Source organism: Oryctolagus cuniculus, chromosome 6 (assembly GCF_964237555.1).
Source record: "Oryctolagus cuniculus chromosome 6, mOryCun1.1, whole genome shotgun sequence".
In the NCBI taxonomy this organism is placed as follows: domain Eukaryota; kingdom Metazoa; phylum Chordata; class Mammalia; order Lagomorpha; family Leporidae; genus Oryctolagus; species Oryctolagus cuniculus.
In genome coordinates, this window is record NC_091437.1 from 86,177,571 (window position 1) to 86,197,675 (window position 20,105).

General features: G+C 38.5%; 1 protein-coding gene across 7 annotated transcripts in view; it reads left to right on the forward strand.

Annotated features, from left to right (window-relative positions):
- The window catches only part of CHD7 (chromodomain helicase DNA binding protein 7), a 130,670-nt gene that overhangs the window by 57,133 nt on the left and 53,432 nt on the right, over positions 1-20,105 (forward strand). For 5 of the 7 annotated variants that reach the window (XM_051843757.2, XM_051843760.2, XM_051843758.2 and 2 more), the window contains 4 exons: positions 680-821; positions 6,182-6,319; positions 7,350-7,415; positions 13,353-13,408. In XM_051843757.2, the coding sequence (XP_051699717.2) occupies positions 680-821; positions 6,182-6,319; positions 7,350-7,415; positions 13,353-13,408 (402 nt within the window). The remainder of the gene's footprint in view (positions 1-679; positions 822-6,181; positions 6,320-7,349; positions 7,416-13,352; positions 13,409-20,105) is intronic. The other 2 variants (XM_051843759.2, XM_070075066.1) reach the window with 1 other exon arrangement.

The window sequence follows — 20,105 nt, forward strand, 5'->3', positions numbered from 1 at the left end:
CCCTACCATATTTTTTTGTATTTCGGAGACCAACATTTTGAATAAAAGATTAATTATTATTTTTAAAAATGTATAGTATCAAAGTAAATATTATTTTAAATGACAGATATAATATCAAGTGAAGTTAGGTAAAACAGGAGGTTGCTGTATGTTGGTTATATTTTATAAAGATAATAATTGTACAAAAATGTCATGGGATGGCACAAAAGAGGACACCTAGTAGTCCTGGTCAAAAGAGGACTTGAATAGGAGTATGTACAACTATCTGCAAGAGACACAAAGAAATGCTCATTATGCTGCAGTTGTCCACGAGCTTTAAAAAGAGTGTTCTGTACCTTAAAAACTTGATAGCAAAACTCATTCATAATCTGATTTTTCATTATAGTTTGGTGCATAAGCAGGGATTTTGATAAATGAACAAATGTACTGTGTGTGATATTGGGAGGTTTTGCATGCAATTTCTTTTTAATTAGGTCAGATACTTGCTAAAGGTCATCAGTATATAGTTTCACCCTAAAAACTTAATTGAGAGTGCCATTTTACTATAAATGCCCAACATGTGTTAGTTCATCAACTGTCATTGATATTTTAGGAATACTAATGTGGGAAAATAAAGTATGGGGACGTGTGGAAAACCACATTAAAAAGTGAACACTAAGTGATCCACTTTGAATTCTAGTAATAAGAAACCTGATTCAGAAGCAAGTGCTTTGAAGAAAAAGGTCAACAAGGGAAAAACAGAAGGTTCTGAAAATTCAGACTTAGACAAAACGCCCCCACCATCTCCTCCTCCTGAAGAAGATGAGGACCCAGGTGTTCAGGTAATACCATTGTTCTGATCCCTGCGCCTTGGTTATTTAGCATGGGTAACCCAAACCCCATGTAGAGTTCACCAGACCTCCCCTATCATTGTTGTAGAGATGCTGTTGAGATGTCTGTATTGTTATTGGGAACATTATATCCATAGTGATAAAATCTGGGTGTGCCAACGGCAAGTTAAACTCCTGACCAGAGCTGCTTGGTTTTTGCCATCTTTGACTCCATAATTCATGATACAGAGAACCTTCATTTATTTCCAAAAATGCATATTTTACTTTTTATGTGTGTTATCATTAACATATTGGTTAATATATCAGTATATTGGTTCATTTAAAGTACAATGTATATTTTAAAATTTCTGTTAAGTTTGATTGTCAGTTTTATTTTTATGTTTTTGAATAAAAAAGCAAACTGTAATATGTAGCTTGAAAGAGTTTCTGACACCTGATGGTCAGAGCTGAGGTATATTCAGGTAACACTGAAGTTTCTCTGAACAAGTCAGTGGCTTTCTCAATGGTGACGATGTAGAATTTCCCAATGCTAGCTTCTCCTGACATTTGGAGAATTTTATAGAAATGAGTTAAAAAACTAGCCCTGAAATACCTACCAGGAATTTGGGTTCTGTCTGTAAAGCATACTGCCTTCACTGATTGTACTGCGAGGGACCCTTACACGTGACAGTTAAAAATTATTTCCCCGTTAGGTTCCCTGGAAGCGTGCCAGCATGGTCTGCTGGGACGGCTGGGAATGTAACTTGTGTGAATGACATCTAAGTTATCAGGGAGCAGTTACCCGGGAGTTCTACTGGAATAGGAGGCCAGCCTCTAGGAGCTTACTGCATGCTCAGGACTCTTCCTGTATCCCTACCAACTAGGATCGAAAGATTTGCAATCTGTTCCTCTGTTCTGTTGAATTTCAGATAGTTTTGGGGTGTGAGTGTGTATATGTGTGTGTTTATTTTAGTAGAACTCCGTAATAGCTATAACCTCACAGAAAGACCTAAGCTAAAGACTGAGAAGGGGGGAAAAGGAAGGAGAGGGAGTGTGACTGGGTGTGTTGTGTTTTGTTTTGATTTGGTTGTACAACTAACAGTGTGGGTTAATTATATAATTTCCTTTTATTTTGTATGTAAGTAGAAAGATACTGGGAAGGTAAGTATATATCTTTTTTAAATTGCTTAGGGATTTTGAACTAAATCATTTGAACAATTTGGAATTTTGTTTTTGTCCTTAAGAGTGTTTTTTCCTGATTTGTGTTTGCTTGAAGTAGGACCTATAGGACTGCAGTATTTGGACCATGGTTAAGATGTATTCATATTAACCAAGAGAATTGTTTTCTTTTACAATAACTGCTGCTGTTTAAAAAAAAAAAAAGTGTTCTTTGTATTAATTCAAATTCATTGGATTTTATGAAATACTAGTGTTTTGATTTTTTTCTTTTGCATTTCACTATAGAAAAATGAAATTGCTATAAATGAGCATTAGTACATCCTTTCTAATTGGCTGGTGGTTGACTGTTATGGGTTCAGTACCTAAAATAAGCAACCACAAAGGAGACCTGACTTTGAAGGCAACGCTTTCTTGCTATCTCTGACACAGGAAGTGATGCTGGCCGGTTGTTTATTATGTTTCTTCCTGTAACAAATGCATGAAGGGTTTAGAATTAACATCCTTGACTTTTATGATTGATTTACTAAAGTAAATGTCATATAATTGTAACGAACTCAAAATTGTGTCACAGGGTATTAGAACAGTGAGATCAATTTTCTATTCTGTATACTGTTTTAACTATAGGTATCTTTTTCTAAAGCAATTCAGTTTTTTTTTTTTTTTTTTTTTTTTTTTTTGGACAGGCAGAGTGGATAGTGAGAGAGAGACAGAGAGAAAGGTCTTCCTTTGCCGTTGGTTCACACCCCAATGGCTGCTGCAGCCGGCGCACCACACTGATCCGAAGGCAGGAGCCAGGTGCTACTCCTGGTCTCCCATGCGGGTGCAGGGCCCAAGCACTTGGGCTATCCTCCACTGCACTCCCTGTCCACAGCAGAGAGCTGGCCTGGAAGAGGGGCAACCGGGACAGAATCCGGCGCCCCAACCAGGACTAGAACCTGGTGTGCCGGCGCCACTAGGCGGAGGATTAGCCTATTGAGCCGCGGCACCGGCCAGCAATTCAGTTTTAAAAACTTGACTTCTTATTTTAGTATCAGTTCAAAAGTTTTGAGTTATGATTTAAATGAAATTCTTTTTTTTTTTTTTTTTTTTTAAGATTTACTTGTTTTTATTTGAAAGGCAGAGTTACAGAGAGGCAGAGGCAGAGGCAGAGCCAGAGAGAGAGAGGTCTTCCATCTACTGGTTCACTCCCCAAATAGCCGAAACAGCTGGTGCCGGGCCAATCTAAAGTCGGGAGCCGGGAACTTTTTCCAGGTCTCCCACAAGGGTGCAGGGGCCCAAGGACTTTGGCCATCCTCTACTGCTTTCTCAGGCCATAGCAGAGAGCTGGATCATAAGACGAGCAGCTGGGACTTGAACCGGTGCCTGTATGGGATGCTGGCACTGCAGGCGGTGGCTTTACCTGTTATGCCTCTGCACCAGCCCCTTAAATGCAATTCCTATATTTCCTTTCCATCCACAAAATCTTTTCAGGTAATAATAGTTTAACAGGTCATAATAGAAGCATATAGTAAATCATTTAACTTTACATTAGGAAATTGTTAAAGGAGCCTTGATACCCAAAATAAATGACTTTATGATCAATTATTATGTGGAGAGTAGAATAACCATTTAATATTGCAGAATTTCAGAAAATTGAATTCTAGTTGTATTTTGTATTTCACCAGTACATAATTTCTGTTTTAAAGAAGAAAAGCCCCCTTGTTTACTGGAATGTCTCTTGAATATCAGAGTGGGATTTAGTGTAAAGTGGAATTGTCTTAGACTCTCTCCAGTCACTTATGTTGGAAGAATGCTGTGACAGTGTGGCCTCAAGCATGGAAACCTGGTAAAACATCACAGATGGATCATTAGCAGCACATTCCTCTTTATGGTAATGGCATAAAGATGGAAATATAAATTACTCCATTTCAATTTAGTTAAATTGACATATCAAATGAAATACAGATACTGTGCTAAATTTTGCAAAATTAAAACATTGTTCTTGGTAATGGCCTTTTATGGCTTAAAGAAATTGATGGCCTAGAAGTGAGGAATGGCAAAGTGGGCACTAGAGCAGCAGGAAGTAGGTCAGCCTTGGGAAGAGGGAAGGGAAGCTGTGCACAGTAACTGGGCCATTTTTCTTTGGAAAGCTGGCGCTGAGTAATGATAACTTTAATCCTTCTAATTGCATTTTGCAATGCTTCCAATGAATTCCCTTATGTGATCTTCACAGTATTTGTCTGAGGTCATTACTGTCATTAACCCCATTTTACAGACCAGGACACTGAGGTCCACAAAATAACTCACCCAAGGTCACATAGGAGTCAGTGCTAGTTCAGACAGGGCTCATGAGGTCAAACTGTCTCCTGTGATGTGGGGAAGAATTCCAGAGAGCAGAACACTACTGGTTTCTGCACTGCCTTGACCTGGGGTTGATTTTCTTGGCAGTTCTGAAGCTTTGTCCTGGAGAGGAGGATCTGAGGAGGAACCTCTCCTTCAGGTCATCGCTCCTGGCCTAAGCCACTAAGAAGTCCGTTAGTAAAAATTACCCCGATGGTCTTGAATCAGAAAATTGCTTTGTGCCTCTGCAGTTATAACTGTGTAGTCTTTGCGTTTGTGTCATGGACTGTCTCAGATCACTTTTTGAGAGCAAAGAGAACACAAACTAATAAGATAAAAATCAGTCTCACTCTTTGGGGAAAGTGATGGGATTGAGTTAGTTCTGACTTGAGAGGTATCCGTGTCTGTTCTGCCTTTGGAGCACACAATGGTGGTTTTACTCCTCTCTGCCTCACTGTCCCAGTATTTCATAATTCTTAGGAAAAAGTTTATATAAAAGTGTTACTTGTCTCAGTATTCTTTGTATTTCTTCCATGGGCTTTGGAAACTCACTAAGTTGTAATATTCTTGCATTAGCAATTTAAAACTTACATGTGTCATTTTCAAACTCAGATTTTATCAGATATAATAATGGAAAGGTTATTTCTGCACATTTTTAATTAACATTCAAAGACATTTCTTTGTTAAAAGGTCAAACAATGTAGAGTTATTTTGAACAAAAAAGTAAAGCCTCGTGTTGTGCTCCATTTATTTCTCGCCCCAGAATTAATAGCTATTTAAAATCTGTGTGTGTCTTTTCAGATTTTTTTCCTGATGTTGAAAGCATACACACATATATATTTCTGTTTTGAGCAGGTATTCATTGAGGCATATGGAAATGAACAAGACAGTTTCCTTATCTTAAGAAGTTTATATGTTGATGACCCACACAACCAAATAAATACACAAAATGTTTTATTTATCTTGAGTAGAATCACACACTATTTACTGTTGTGTGATTTGTTTTTCTTTCTGCTTAACGATTTATCTTGCAGGTAGTTCCAGGTGTGTAGCTTCCTGGAAGTAGAATTGCTTAGGCAAAGGATTGCCATGGTTTAGTTTTTGATAGACAGGACCACATCGTCCTGCAAAGACTGGACTGTGTTATAGTTTGACCATAAGACTATGAGAAGACCTATTTTGCCAATGATTATACTGTTGCTAGCTATTATCAGTCTTTTTCATTTTAACCAGCATGTTAAAAATTTTAAATTAAAAAAAGTAAAATTACTTTTTGAAAGTCAATCATTATGACTGATTCAGCCCTTCATTTCTTCAATCCTTTTCCAAACAATTCTTTCAGGACCCAAATTAGAATACAAAACCTTTTATTTAAGTGACCTTCTGAAATATAATGGGTATCTTGGGTAAGTTTATGACAACATTTTTATAGACATTTGTAACTTACAAACTATCTTCTAATGCATTTACTTTTTTAGACTTTTTATGGGAAAAGTTTTGAAGCATAGAAAAAGTAAAGCAAATAATATTGTGAACCCCTGTAGAACCCTTACTTAGCTCTAATGTTGCCATCACTTTTGACAGACACCCTGGCTGAGTTAGAAACAAAAGTTGTTGTTATTTCCAGTCCTGAAAATGAAGGACACGTAGCTGGGAGTGTTAGAGTGACAGCTCTCCCTGGCATCAGACTCTGCATTTCCTAGTTTTCTGTTATCTTTGTTGCTGCAATGATCTGTTGATGTGATTTTTATATCATTAAATTATCAGCTTTTCTTTAAGATCAGTTTTTTTAAAAATACACTTTACCCTTCTGAGCCATTATAGTATCAGTGATTGTGTTTTAAACCCCCAGCTTTGTTGGATTTTTGTTTTAGAAGAGACGGTCCAGTAGGCAGGTGAAGAGAAAGCGCTACACTGAAGACTTGGAGTTCAAGATTTCTGATGAGGAGGCAGATGATGCAGATGCTGCTGGGAGAGACTCCCCTTCCAACACTTCACAGTCAGAGCAGCAGGTTAGTGGCTGGCGTTCCAGGATTCACATGTGCGTTTCAGAGATGCACGGGAAGGTTTATAGCTGGAATCCAGGAAGTTCGGTGGACACATTGGACTTCCAGCAGAGGAACATTCATAGGATGTTGGCTAATGCACTATGGGGAATTAGTTGTTTAGTAGTATCTTTTAAAAAGCCCTGTTCACTGGAATTTATTTTTATACATGCCTGTGATATGTAATTTGACACAATTTTGGAGAATTAATGGTCTATGCTGAGGAATAGTCAGAGCTGGAATACAAGGAAGCTGAATTTACCTCTGAGAATTCAGTGCTGTAGCTTGTGGGACTTTAATAAACCACTTAAGCTTGTCTCCTGCTGTTAGGCACCGTCAGAACCCCTTTATGAAATTACTGCCTTGTAGTACCCAGCAGGGCATACTTTATTCTCTGTGCAATGTAAATGATGGATAAAATAGTTTGTATAAAATATGGGTGGTAATGTAGGATTGATTATTGTAAAGATCTTTTTTAAGATAATGCTTTTTTCTTAATATTACTGTACTTCAGTTAACAAACTGGTAACCCATTGAAAAGTATATTAAATGCAGTTTTGTGTTTTATTTGGTAATTTGTTCTATGTTGGTTATGTAACATTTTGTGTGACCTCCATAGATAAAAGCTGCCTACAATAACAGAATGACGAGTGTATTTACCCCATGGGCATAGATGAGGAAAAGTTACATTTTTGACGGCTGTCATGCAGAGATTCTTTTCTCTTGGCAGCTGGAGTTACTGAATGCTCTCTGGCTTCAGGGATCCATGCTAGTCTATGTAATTAAACCACATAATCATAAAATGATGTGCACAGATCTTTTACCTTTCTGTAGAATGAAAATTTTGTTCTTTTCAGTTGTATTTCCCACTGGTAACTTTGTACCTGGTGATTGAAGGCATAGGGAGGCAGTGGCAAAGGGGAATGGTTTCTTGCTTGTATAGCTTAAAATGAACTATTTTCTGAGTGGGTGGATTCATATGACTTGTGTTTTTTAGGAATCTGTTGATGCAGAAGGCCCAGTGGTAGAAAAAATCATGAGCAGTCGTTCAGTCAAAAAGCAGGTAAGCACCTTTTGGAGTGATCAAAGTCTGTGAGATCCGTACGACTCTGATAGGATTATTGGCTTTATAGTTTTCTTTAGAAATCCTGCTGTTGTAAAAATACAACTTACGGTAGTATTTCTAGTCTTGTTTCATTTATCAGTCCAGTTAAAATCTTTAGAATATTTAGTTCCAAGTGAAATAAAAATATACCAAGCAGTCAATGCTTTATTATACTGAGTAGGCAACAAAACCAAGAGTCTCCAGGACTTTCAGTTATAGCTGCCTGTTTTTAAAAAATCAAATTCATAAAAATTATCAATGTGAACTTACCTCTCATTTCTCTTAGGAAGGTTATCCCAGTCTTCCATGATAGGATGGAAGTTCTCTATCATTTTAGCAAATCAATGTGCTCTTGTGTGTTTTATGAAAATTTTTCATGTACAACTGAAATACCAATAGACATTGCCAAGGCAAAGATGAAACATAGCGCTGTTTTCATTGTAATTTTTGAAGTTTATATGACTTACTCTTCAAAGTTATTCAAAGTTTCTATTAATCTGCAAAAGTGAGCTGTAAATACTGTCACTAGCCTGATAACCAAAAATTACAGTGACAATGTTTTCTGTTACTTAGGGAAACTCCCCTTTTCATTCCAACTACCTGCTTCATTGCCCAGAGTAGAAAATGCTTTGTTTAGTTAAAATAATTGCATGGACATCCAGGGCATTTACATATTCCAACAGGTAACTCTTAGTGTCTCTGGAAAGTCTTTCTTGTCACCTTTAGATACAGGTGTCTGTCTCTCAGTTCAGATCTTTGTCAAACCCACAGTTCATTCTTTTTATTTGAAGGAGTGGGTGGAAATGCAGTTTCATGTTTAACTTGTAAAATAAATATTTTTAGTAAAATATACACAAAGTGTAGCTTCCCAGTGAGGAAGATGAGGAATGGAGGAATTATGGGATTTAAAGTGAGATCTCAGACTTATCAAACAGGGAAACCTTTACTATTCAAATACTGATATCAAGAGACCCTTGAAAATGTTATTGCACTGGCAGTAAATTTCCTTATACCTCCTTTTCAATACTGTTTGCTTTTCTAATGTGTGACTCAGGTCATGGGATTTTATCAGGATATACAACCCAGTTCATATGAAGATAATCAGGAGCAACCTGTAAAGATATTTTCAGACTGAAGGTGTTGGTAGTGTATGGAGTGGTTACCCTGCAACTTTTTTGAAAGTGAAGATTTCCTCTCTATATTAAATGATAAAAATCTCCTCCAAATTTCCCACCTGTTCAAGCAGAAATGAGCACTATTTAATTCATTAGAAGGATTGCATTTTTGTCCTACTAATGGCTTCCGAACTATAAATTTGTGAATTGTAGGTATATGGTAAAATTTAAATACTTGACATGCTTTAAAGAGTAATCCCCTTCACTAAATTGAAGTGACTTGTTTGAGTAAATAGCATGTCGTTTGGATGGACTGTACTAATTTTCATTCAGTTGATAGTACTTCAGCAGGCATACTCAGCAGGTCTGGGGGTTGCAAATGATAATTAGCTCCATTATTCAGAGCTACTTAGACTATGCATTATTTAAGACATTGCCTTCGCTTTCTGTTTTGTCCCCCTACAACCCCACCTTTGTGCCCTTTAAAGATAGGTGCCCATGGTTTAGGAATATGTATTGTTACCATGTACTGATGCCCAGGTTAACTTGTCATAGAAGATTAAAAACCACTCGGTGTCGGAGGGTAGAACATTTGTTGAGAGGTGAGTTTGAGGATGGAGATTTGTGGAAAAGTTTCTCTAGAAGGGGAGGTACACTTTGAGGTGTGATTTAAAGTAGCAAAGAGATGTACGTCAGATTGCATTGCTTATCCAATCCTTGTATTCCTTAAGCAGCAGTAATAGCATAGCATGACATTTGGAATGGAATATTCCTAACTGGGAGGCACTAAACATTAAACATTGGTGCTTGGTGCTAACTTTTTAACTCGACTACTGCTCTCAAAGTAGTTACTTTCGTTATCAGCTTTAATAACATTGGAGCAAAGTGTTGCACATGGAAACAAAAGGAAATTCGAGATTTTTCTGTGGATTCTGGCTATGCCTGCTGGTCTGTTTCCTATTACCATGAATAATTTAAGAGTTGGTAGGGAGAAAGTATCTGTATCTCCCTCTGGCAGCACTCTCAAGACCTCCTCTGCACAGTACTGACCCACAGTGGGGACTGTGTTGTTCAGAGTCACTTGACCTCGTCACTGTGGACTAAGAAGGATAATGATCCACTGTGATGGAGTTGTGCAGACTCACAGAACTCCTCTGACAGAGCCTCCCTAATTCAGACCTCATGTTATGTATAAATAGGGATGGCTGGGGCATTTGTGTTGTTCTAACCCAGGGTAATGTGCATGGGACCCTGTGAAATGGGCATAGTAGGTACTAGTTTTGAGTTTTGAGGTAGATATATGAATGGATTATAAAATGATTATAAAGGTTAATTCTTTGTTTTCCATATTTAGTCATTCTGTAGCCCTTTCTGCTTTGAACCACTCATCTTTGGAGAAGAGTTTAAATCGCTTTTGTATCAGAAGGTCAGAAATATTTTAAAAGTGAACTCTCTAACTATATTCCCTATAATTTTTCATTTTAGATCCCAGGGTGTTTGTTTTAGTTTTCTTTGGCTGAACTCCGTTTAGAAAAGAGTATAAAGAAGGCCAAACTCTTCTTCTTTTTTTTTTTTTTTTGACATACAGAGTGGACAGTGAGAGAGAGAGACAGAGAGAAAGGTCTTCCTTTTTGCTGTTGGTTCACCCTCCAATGGCCGCCGCGGCCAGCACGCTGCGGCCAGCGCATCGCGCTGATCTGAAGCTAGGAGCCAGGTGCTTCTCCTGGTCTCCCATGCGGGTGCAGGGCCCAAGGACTTGGACCATCCTCCACTGCCTTCCCAGGCCACAGCAGAGAGCTGGCCTGGAAGAGGGGCAACCGGGACAGAATCCGGCGCCCCGACCGGGACTAGAACCCGGTGTGCCGGCGCCGCAAGGCGGAGGATTAGCCTAGTGAGCCACGGTGCCAGCCCGAAGGCAAAACTCTTAATTGTATTCAGTATTGTATCTGTTTTTTCCCTAGGTGCACTGTCATTTGGTATCTCTAGGAGTGTAGACAGGAGGTTGTGCCTAGCCTTTTCTGTCCAGTGTTGCTGCCTAGTTCAGTAATAACATGCTTAGGCAGGGTCATCCCTCTTTGACACTGTAGGATTGTCATTTGTTGCCAGGTGGCCAGAGCTTTCTGATTCTTATGAACAATAGGACAATTATGGTTTAGTAATTTTGGAACTGTAAGTTTCACTTGAATAATAAGGATTGCCTGAACTAGTTGTATTGTCTAATGAAAAGTTACATACTTTTCTTAGAAATCTTCTATTGAACACATAAAAAGTACTTAGAGGACTCTCAAGTGTAGCTGTCCAAGAAATTAATTTGAGTGTGGGGTGTGTAAACAGTGCATTCACTCAGTTGTTCATTAGATGTGCCATGTCCATGACAGATTGATTTCTGATAATTTGGCTAGGGTGGGGGTTGGGGTTGTTTCAAGCTGTTACCTTTGAGGCTGGTCAGATTGCCACTTGGTGAATAATTAAAATGGTACTCCTCAGGGCTTGTGGATTCATGTACTTTTAGCAATTGTTTTACTATCAGTAGAACAAAAGCGGTTAGCATGGTTATGTTCCTATGAAAGGAGGGGTGAAGACCAGCTCTGTTGATAGTGCTTCGGGTAGGAAGGTGGTGATCCAGTATGTGTGCTAGTTCCTCAAAGCGCAGTGTTCTACTTTGCAACATCCAAAGGACATAGGGCCTGGGACAATTCTGCACCAGACCCAGGCACTGCTGAATGGGGTCTCAGAACCTTCTTGGTTCCTTGAGATAGCTCTAGACCCTCTTGTTAGGCATCTTTATGGCAGGGTCCCTGAGGAACAGCTGATCATGACAAGAAAATTGGTATTAATGAGAGCTGGAGACAGGTAGGTGGCTATAAGAGTCAGAGCTTTCTGGGAACAGAATTCAGACAGAATGGAAGCTTTATATCCACTGTTCAAGATTTGATCCTGTGTGCTTTGGTGTCCACCAGAATTATGGAATGTCACTACATTCAGAGTGAGACAGAACAGCGTGGAGGGAGAGATCAGAGAGAAAGAAATAATAGCGCACAGAAATGATAAGCCTAGTCTTGTTAACTAACTCAAAGATAAATAATCCTGCAAAACTCCTTGGGAACTGAAAGAAATATGGTTAGTATTTGCGCCCTGACATTTGAGTTCTCTTCTAGGTTTGGGTTTCATGAAATGCTGTGAGAAATGCCAAAATGTCTAGCGTCATCCTTGCTTTCCGTTGTCCTTGGGTACCTACTAGCTAATCTTTCTTCACCTGGAATCTCCAGTTCTATAGGAGGATAATATATGTGGAAATGACAGTAGAGTGGGGAAATATCAGGGCTAGGAAAAAGTGAGGTGAGTCTCGGATGGGTTGTCACCTAAACTGATAAAAAGTTACCCGTAGATGAATTCTGGGTTTATATTGCTAGCCCTTGAAGACATTCAGAATTTTTCCTTTTCATTTTGGATATCTGAAAGTTTGTGACATGGGTGGTATTCAGAATAACTGGTTTAAAAGCTGCCGTATAGTTATCATCTTTCATAGATCGATTAGGGCACAACCAGATATGAATAAGTGTTAACCACACTCCTGGACATCCAGTCTTTTTGTTGGGGTCACTGGACAGGTGAAAAAGCTGGGTAAAATTCTGGTTTACCAGATAAAGGTGAGAGTTTCAAAGGAAAGTGTAAGTTCACGATCCTTGACAAGAGTGAAGCTTAGAGATGGAGAGGAAATGCGGTGCCTTTGAGCAGACACACGCCAGTCTGTTATCCAGTGGAAGTCTTCGCTCTTTTTTTGTCTTCTGCCATGTTCCTACTTGCCTTAATTTTCTTCGAAGCAACTCAGAGGTGGCTTAGCAGCTATGTACGACCCTCAAGGCAGACTTGGGGGTTCTTGTAAGAATGTAAAAGCAATCCTGAAACATCTGTAAGTGGTGTTTATGTTTTACATCTCTGATTTATCTGATCAAATGTTCCAGGAGAAAATTACATATTATGACTTGTTTAACAGCCTAATACCAAAAGGGAAAAAAGGCTACAAAATTGTATGAGCATTTCCTCTGCATGTACCACAGCAGGTTGGGTCAAGGGAAATGTTACAGATAATCTTGCCTCTGAAAACTCCCGATTTGGCTGCATGTATCACAATTTTAACCTCACCTAGATGTAGTATTTGGAGTGTTAATTTTATTTGGCTGCTCTGTATGTGAGACATCTTGTCTGAGAGATTTTAATTGTACCATTGAGTAAAACTAAAACTATGAATAGTGATGCACTGAAATTATACAGCATAAGAACAAGGTTTAGTTTTATATGGTTTCTTGTTTAGAGTTATTAACTATATGGAGAAATAAATGTCTTTTAAATATTTTAAAACATTACAAAACCCACAATGTAAAGTTGCCATGAGGCAGCCAAAAATAATACATATGGCATTCAGGAGAGCAGTTGCTAATTGGCTGCTGCCTGAGAAAATGGTACACTTGGCGTCTACTTAACACTGTGGGTTTGGCAGAATGCCAGATTTGGGGTCAGGTTGTTGTGAATGAAGCTGCGTGTGGTTAGGGAGGAGTTAAAATGATTCATGTCTGAGAAACTCCAGCACGTCGAGCAGAGTAGCGTGCATGGGTCTGAGCACGTCAGTCTGCATCCCACGGCGCCCCACAGCTCGCAGCAGGCACATCTTCACGGGAGGATCCTCTGCTGCTCTTCCTGGCCTGGTCTGTGCTCATGTGAGAGGAAAGCATTACTTTGAAATCTTGGAGTATATGTCTGAAAATGTCTTTTGTTTCAGAAGGAATCTGGAGAGGAGGTAGAAGTTGAAGAATTCTATGTGAAATACAAAAACTTGTAAGTAAATTGTGATTTTTTTTTAAATGAGGAGGATTTATTTTCAAAGTACTAAATAGGTATTTTTCAAAAATTGGGAAACTTCAGGATGATTTACTTATTGTCTAGAAGACTGTTCCCTTCTGTTATATCTGATATTTTATGATTTTTATTTTTCTGGAGCGTGCATAATTAGTATAAAAGTTGACTTTCATCTACAACTAAGAAGTTCTTTTTAGAGGGAATAAAACTTCTGCAATGATAGAAAAATGTGTAAAGTAATTCTTGCCTATCTTCTGAAAGTGAATTTCACTCTCCCTCACCTGTGCATACTTATACGTTTGAGTGTGAACTCTGTCATGGGACAAAGGCTCTAACTGGCGTTGGGGACCTTTCTTCAGCCACGGGCCATTTGGCTATCTATAACATCATTTAGGGGCCATACAAAATTATCTACTTAAAAATAACTCTGCTGTCGATTTACTGGATTTCAAGTCCTGCCTGAGGTTACCTTGGAGGGCCAGACCAACCAAATAAATGATTTTTCATGGGTCTCATACGGCCCACAAGGTAGACATTCCCCACCCCAGTTGGGAGACTAGAGGATCATGATATCACTTAGGTTTTAAAGTACAGCTGGCTATGGCTTTAACTGTTTTTGTTTATTGGCTTCTGATATTTGTTTAGTTGGTTTGAATTGCATAACTGTAAAAACTGAATTGAAGAAGGCAGCAAGCTCTTGCCCTCCATGTTGCTGTGCTGTGCCCGTACATGGTGCACCTGGTCCACGCCCAGTTGGTGGTGATCAGTAGAGTGCAGTTGAAGAAGGCTGAGGCCACTGTCTAACCTAAGGAACAATCACAGAAAAGGACAAAAGCATTTGTTGATTATGTAAACATTGCCCATTTTAACACAAAGCACCATATCAATAAATTCTAGGGCTTTTAAAAGGAGGCTTTTGTGAGTTGCTGTAAAAACAGCCTAAGAAAAATTGTGCTCCCCTGGAAACTGAAAGCATCAAATGCCTTGGTCTTTCTGTCGCTCTCCTTTGTTGGCCCTGTATTAATAAACTGATCCACATTAGAAGTTTTGAACAAAGCTTTTTACCAAGTAAAGAGATAAAGAAATCTTTATCAGTGTTATCATGTGAGTTCAATGAAATACAGTTTGACATTAAAAAAAAAAAAAAGCCCAGTAAATGTCAGCTGTCATCATTTTGTCATCAGAGCATGAGTTTACACAAGCAGGATTTAAGTGATGACTCGATTTCCTATGGCCTTGGGAGGAGAGTGGTGTAAAGATAGATGAGAAAGAGGTAAATTAATAAGCCAGAGATGGGGAGAGTTTTCTTGAAGATTTACCACTCTTGGCTGCCCCAAAAAAAAAAAAAAAAAAAGAGAGAGAGAGAGAAAAGAAAAACAGAAAAGCACTGCTAGACAGGCATCCAAGTCAGTGTGGCACAGTTGTCTGAGGTGCCTCAACACAGCCCCCAGCCGGCCGACTACTACCGAGGAGGGTGCAGTGCTCCTGCTGCGGATGGCTGCCACACCTGGAGCATCAGTTCTCCCTGCAGTCATCCGAGTTCTAAAAGTAATGTTCCTGTCTAACATTATGGAGACCTGAGGGAAGTAGCATTTTTGTAAAACTGACAGTTACTGTTAACCTTTTGCTTTGACATCATTTCAGATTTACAGAAAAATTGCACATTAACTGTATTTTTGTTTTTCTTTGAAAGTAAAGAATGTCTTCTGGAAAGACCCTTTAGACTACTAAGCATGGTAATGGTTGCAGAGTAGTGATTTACTAATTCTAACTTTATTCTAAATTTATTGGTTGGGTTTCTGCTGTAAGCAAGAGCTTCACCCACTTGCCTACTTGCTAATTTATGGCTGTTTTGACCTGTGGGTTCTCCTTTTATTCATTGGCTTTTAATTCTTTGTGGCCACAGTGTTATTTACTTTGTTCACATTATCCCAGATTTGGCCAATGGGAGCCCCTTCAGGCAGGCTCCTCTGTCCTTTTGCCGTGTCCCTACTCATTGAGTCTTTTCTTACTTTCTGGCTGCTCTGGGCTCATGGTGTAATTTCCCTGTTTTGGTCTTGGAATGAGGTATTTGTCTGAGGAATGCTAGTTGTTTTTAGTGGGAGGGCATTTAGACTTGGGCTTTGGGTGTTCTCATTGCTGTTGAGGAGTCACTTCTTCCAGTCCCTCCTAATGAGTAGGGATAGGGAAGTATGAGCATACATGTGTATGCATGATTGCACACACACAGTTACACACCTGTATCTATTCATTGTAGATACACACATACCTATCCATATCTACTAGCTAACAACAGAAATGATGCCTCTTCATTGATACTTCCATTATAATTCCCTTCTTTGACTATAAAAAATCTAGGTCTTAGTTTTTGGTTTTTTTATTTTTTAACTTTTATTAACCTGTAATCTTTGTACATTTTTATGGGGCACAATACAATATTCCCACACATGTATACAGCATAAGCTGATCAAATCGAGTAATTAGTATTTCTACTTCCTTTTCTCTGTGTTTGAATCCACCAGCTCCTCTCCTCCTCTTCTTTGTACAGTACCAAATACATTGTGAACTGTAGTTGCCTCATTGTGCTGTGGGTAGAACGCTGGAAGCTGTTCTGTTTCACCGTGTTGTGTTACCCATTATCCAATCTCCCCTCCACCCCAGTCCTCTCATCTTTTCCACTCTGATTACTAGATGGACTCTTTTCCCCCTAAGAAGAACGCTTCCACATATGAGAGAAATGCAGGATTGATCTTTCTGTGTCTGGTTTATCTCACTTGATATAATGACCTCTAATTTCTCCATTTTGCTGCATCAGGACTTCATTCTTTTTTATGGTTGAATAATATTTCGCTGTGGATCTAGACCACATTTTCTTTCTTCATCTATCCACCTGTGGATACCTAGGTTGATTCCATGTCTTGGTATTATGAACAGTGTGGCAGTGAACATGGGAGTGCAGGGATCCCTTTAATTTCATTTCCTTTGGATACATACCCAGAGATGGTATAGCTGAGTTTTAGTTTTCTGAGGAACTTCCAGACTATTCTCCATAATGGCTGCAACAATTTGTATTCCTACCAAAGTATAGAATGGATACTTTTTCTCTACATCTTTCCCAACATTTTTATTTTTTGTCTTTTTTATATATTATCTGGCTCTTTTTATATACATAATATATTTTTGGTCATTCCTGGAATGTACAAGCAGTACTTTCAGAATTACTTACCAGCTTGTATTTCTGTGGGGCGGGAGGATGGAAACCTGTATTTGAAACTTTTTGTCTATAGTTTGAGGGAATACAGGCTAAATACTTGTTCAAAATTTCTGTCAATTGGTTCTTCCCCACCAGTGTGATTTTGTTACAGATGGTCCATTGGTTGCTGTTTGTATTTATTTTCTATTTTCACCAGCCCCCCTTGTCAATTTTTTTTTTAGTTTTCTTCTTTCAAGTTTATGGAATATTAACATGCTTCCGAAGTCAGAACTGTACACAAAATGATTCTCAGAGAAGTATCATCATGCCTTCCATTCCATCGTGTTCCTGTTTCCTCATTAATTCTAGGCTTTTCCTTTCTGTAATTTTTGGCATAAGCCTACAGATATATACTCTGATAATTTCCCCTTCTTTCTTACTCAAAAAAAAATTGCATTCCATCAGTACACTTTTTGGTCTTTGCATTTTTCATAACAATATTCTGAAAATTATTCTAAATCAGTTCTAAGAGTTCTCATTTGTTTCACTTGGATAGTACTCTGTTACATTAGCTATCCTATACCTATTCAGTCTCCTGTGTACATGTACCTGTAGTACATGATATGGTTCTAATCCTATTCTTTTCCAAATATTGTTGTAGCATCATTATGAAGTCCATCTTCACCCCATGATTTGAAATACAACCTTTATCTTGTTCTAAAGTTATGTACTTATTTGTATGTGTGTTTTATTCCTTTGATCTGTTTGTCTATTTGTAACCTAGTATCACACTAGTTACTTCTGGAGGCATGTTATAGTATTTTTTTTTTAATATTTATTTTGCTTATTTGAAAGACAAAATTATAGGAAAAGGTAGAGTCGGAGAGAGGTCTTCCATCTGCTGGTTCACTCCCCAGGTGGCCACAATACTTAGTATTTATTTATTTTTTTTAAATGTTTTCTTTTTTTTTATTTTTTATTTATTTATTTATTTATTTATTTATTTTTTGACAGGCAGAGTGGACAGTGAGAGAGAGAGACAGAGAGAAAGGTCTTCCTTTGCCGTTGGTTCATCCTCCAATGGCCGCCGTGGCCAGCGCGCTGCGGCCGGCGCACCGCGCTGATCCGATGGCAGGAGCCAGGAGCCAGGTGCTTTTCCTGGTCTCCCATGGGGTGCAGGGCCCAAGCACCTGGGCCATCCTCCACTGCACTCCCGGGCCACAGCAGAGAGCTGGCCTGGAAGAGGGGCAACCGGGACAGAATCCGGCACCCCAACCGGGACTAGAACCCGGTGTGCCGGCGCCGCTAGGCAGAGGATTAGCCTAGTGAGCCGCGGCGCCGGCCTATTTATTTATTTGAAAGAGTTACACAGAGAGAGGAGAGGCAGAGAGAGAGAGAGAGAGAGAGAGAGAGGTCTTTCCATCCAATAGTTCACTCCCCAGTTGGCAGCAATGGCCTGAGCTGTGCTGATCCAAAGCCAGGAGCTAGGAGCTTCTTCTGGGTCTCCCACGTGGGTGCAGGGGCCCAAGGACTTGGGCCATCTTCTACTGCTATCCCAGGCCATAGCAGAGAGCTAGATCGTAAGAGAGGCAGCCGGGACTAGAACCGGCGCCCATATGGGATGCTGGCGCTTCAGGCCACGGCTTTAATCCACTGCGCCATAGCATTGGCCTCTTATAGTATATTTTAATATCTGGTAGGTTTAGTTTATCTTTGAAGCATTTCCTTTTTAAGATTTTCCTGGAAATTCTTGCATTTTTTATATATGAAGTCTAGAATTAATTTGTCTAATTCCATAAAAATGCTTTCTTGTACTTTTATTTACATTGTGCTAAATTTACAAATTTATGAGGTTGAGTTATGCTATATAAAAATAAAGGTATATTTCCAGTTGGGTCAGCTCTACTTTGTCTTTTTTTTTTTTTTTTTGAAATTTATTTATTTAAAAGGCAGTGTTAGAGAAAGAGACAGAGAGATCTCCCATTTGCTGGTTCACTCCCCAAATGGCTGCAATGGCCCAGGCTGGCCAGGAGCCTAGAACTCCATCCAGGTCTCCCATGTGGGTAGCAGGGACCCAAGTACTTGGGCCATTTTCTTCTGCTTTTGCTGTCACATTAGCAGGGAGTTAGATCACAAGTGGAACAGCCAGGACTTGAACTGATGCTCATATGGGGGTGACAGCATTACAGGTCATGTTTTAACCTGCTGTACCATAACGCTGGCCCCTCTACTTTTGTCTTCTAAGAATATTTTGAATATTCCTTACATAAATTTTTTAGATTTATTATTAGATATACTACTAAATATTTTGTCCTTGTTGAACTTATAAAAGTTTTTCTCTTTACATCATGTCTGTAACTGGCTATTGTTTGTGTGAATGAAGGGTATTTATTGACTTTCTATGTTAATATTGTACTGTGTTATTGAATTATTTTATTGTTTGAATTGCTTTTCTAATTGATTCTCTAGGGTTTTTCAGGTACATGACATTATAACCTGCAAATTAGAGCTTTGCTTTTTATTATCTGGTTGTTATGCGTCCTACTCTTTTTATTTGTCCAGTGGCATTGGCTAATGCTTCAAATATAATATTGAGTAAGAGTAGAGATAGTAAGTTCCAGATCTTGTTTCTGATATTTGTAGAAGTCTGTGGTGTTTCTCCAATTAATAGGCTCCTGACTTCAGGATTAAAGTCTCTTTATATGTTAATTATATTAATGAAGTGTAGGTTGAGCATCCCTATTCTGAAAATCTGAAATCCAGAGTACTCCAAAATTTGAAACTTTTGGAGCACAATGTGATGATCAACCTACAGTCGAAATGCAGGTAAATTAAAAAATACTGTGTAAAATTACATTTAGATTAATATGTATAAGATGTGTATAAAGCACAAATAAATTCCATATTTAGACTGGATCCCATCACCAAGATATTTCATTAAGTTTGTGAAGATAGTCTGAAGTCTGAGAAAATCTGAAATTCAAAGCAGTACTTGTTCTAAGCATTTCACATAGGGATGGATACTCAACCTGTACTTCTCAATTCCTATTTTTCCGAGTTTTAAAAAAACTCAGGTGTTAAATTTTATCAGAGTTTTATTTTTTTTCCAGTAGCAGTGGAGATATAATTGTATGATTTCCCTCCTTAGATACATTAATATTGTGTATTTGTTCATGAATTCTCCAGTGGTAAATTCAGGCATATATTCCTGGAATAAATCCTAGTTAGTTTTGATGTACTATTTTCTTAATATAGTGTGGAATTATGTTTGCTAATATTTTGAGTAGAACTTTGTGCTGGTCTGCAAAAGGGGTATGGTCTTCCAATTTTTTTCTTTTTGTACTATGTCAGAATTAGATATAAATGTTATACTTGCTTCATAAAGATAACTTATATTTTTATGAGATTGTTTTCCAAAATGTCCATAAATTGTTTATTTATAGGACCTAGTTCCAGATGATATTGTATTAACTTCTTAATATT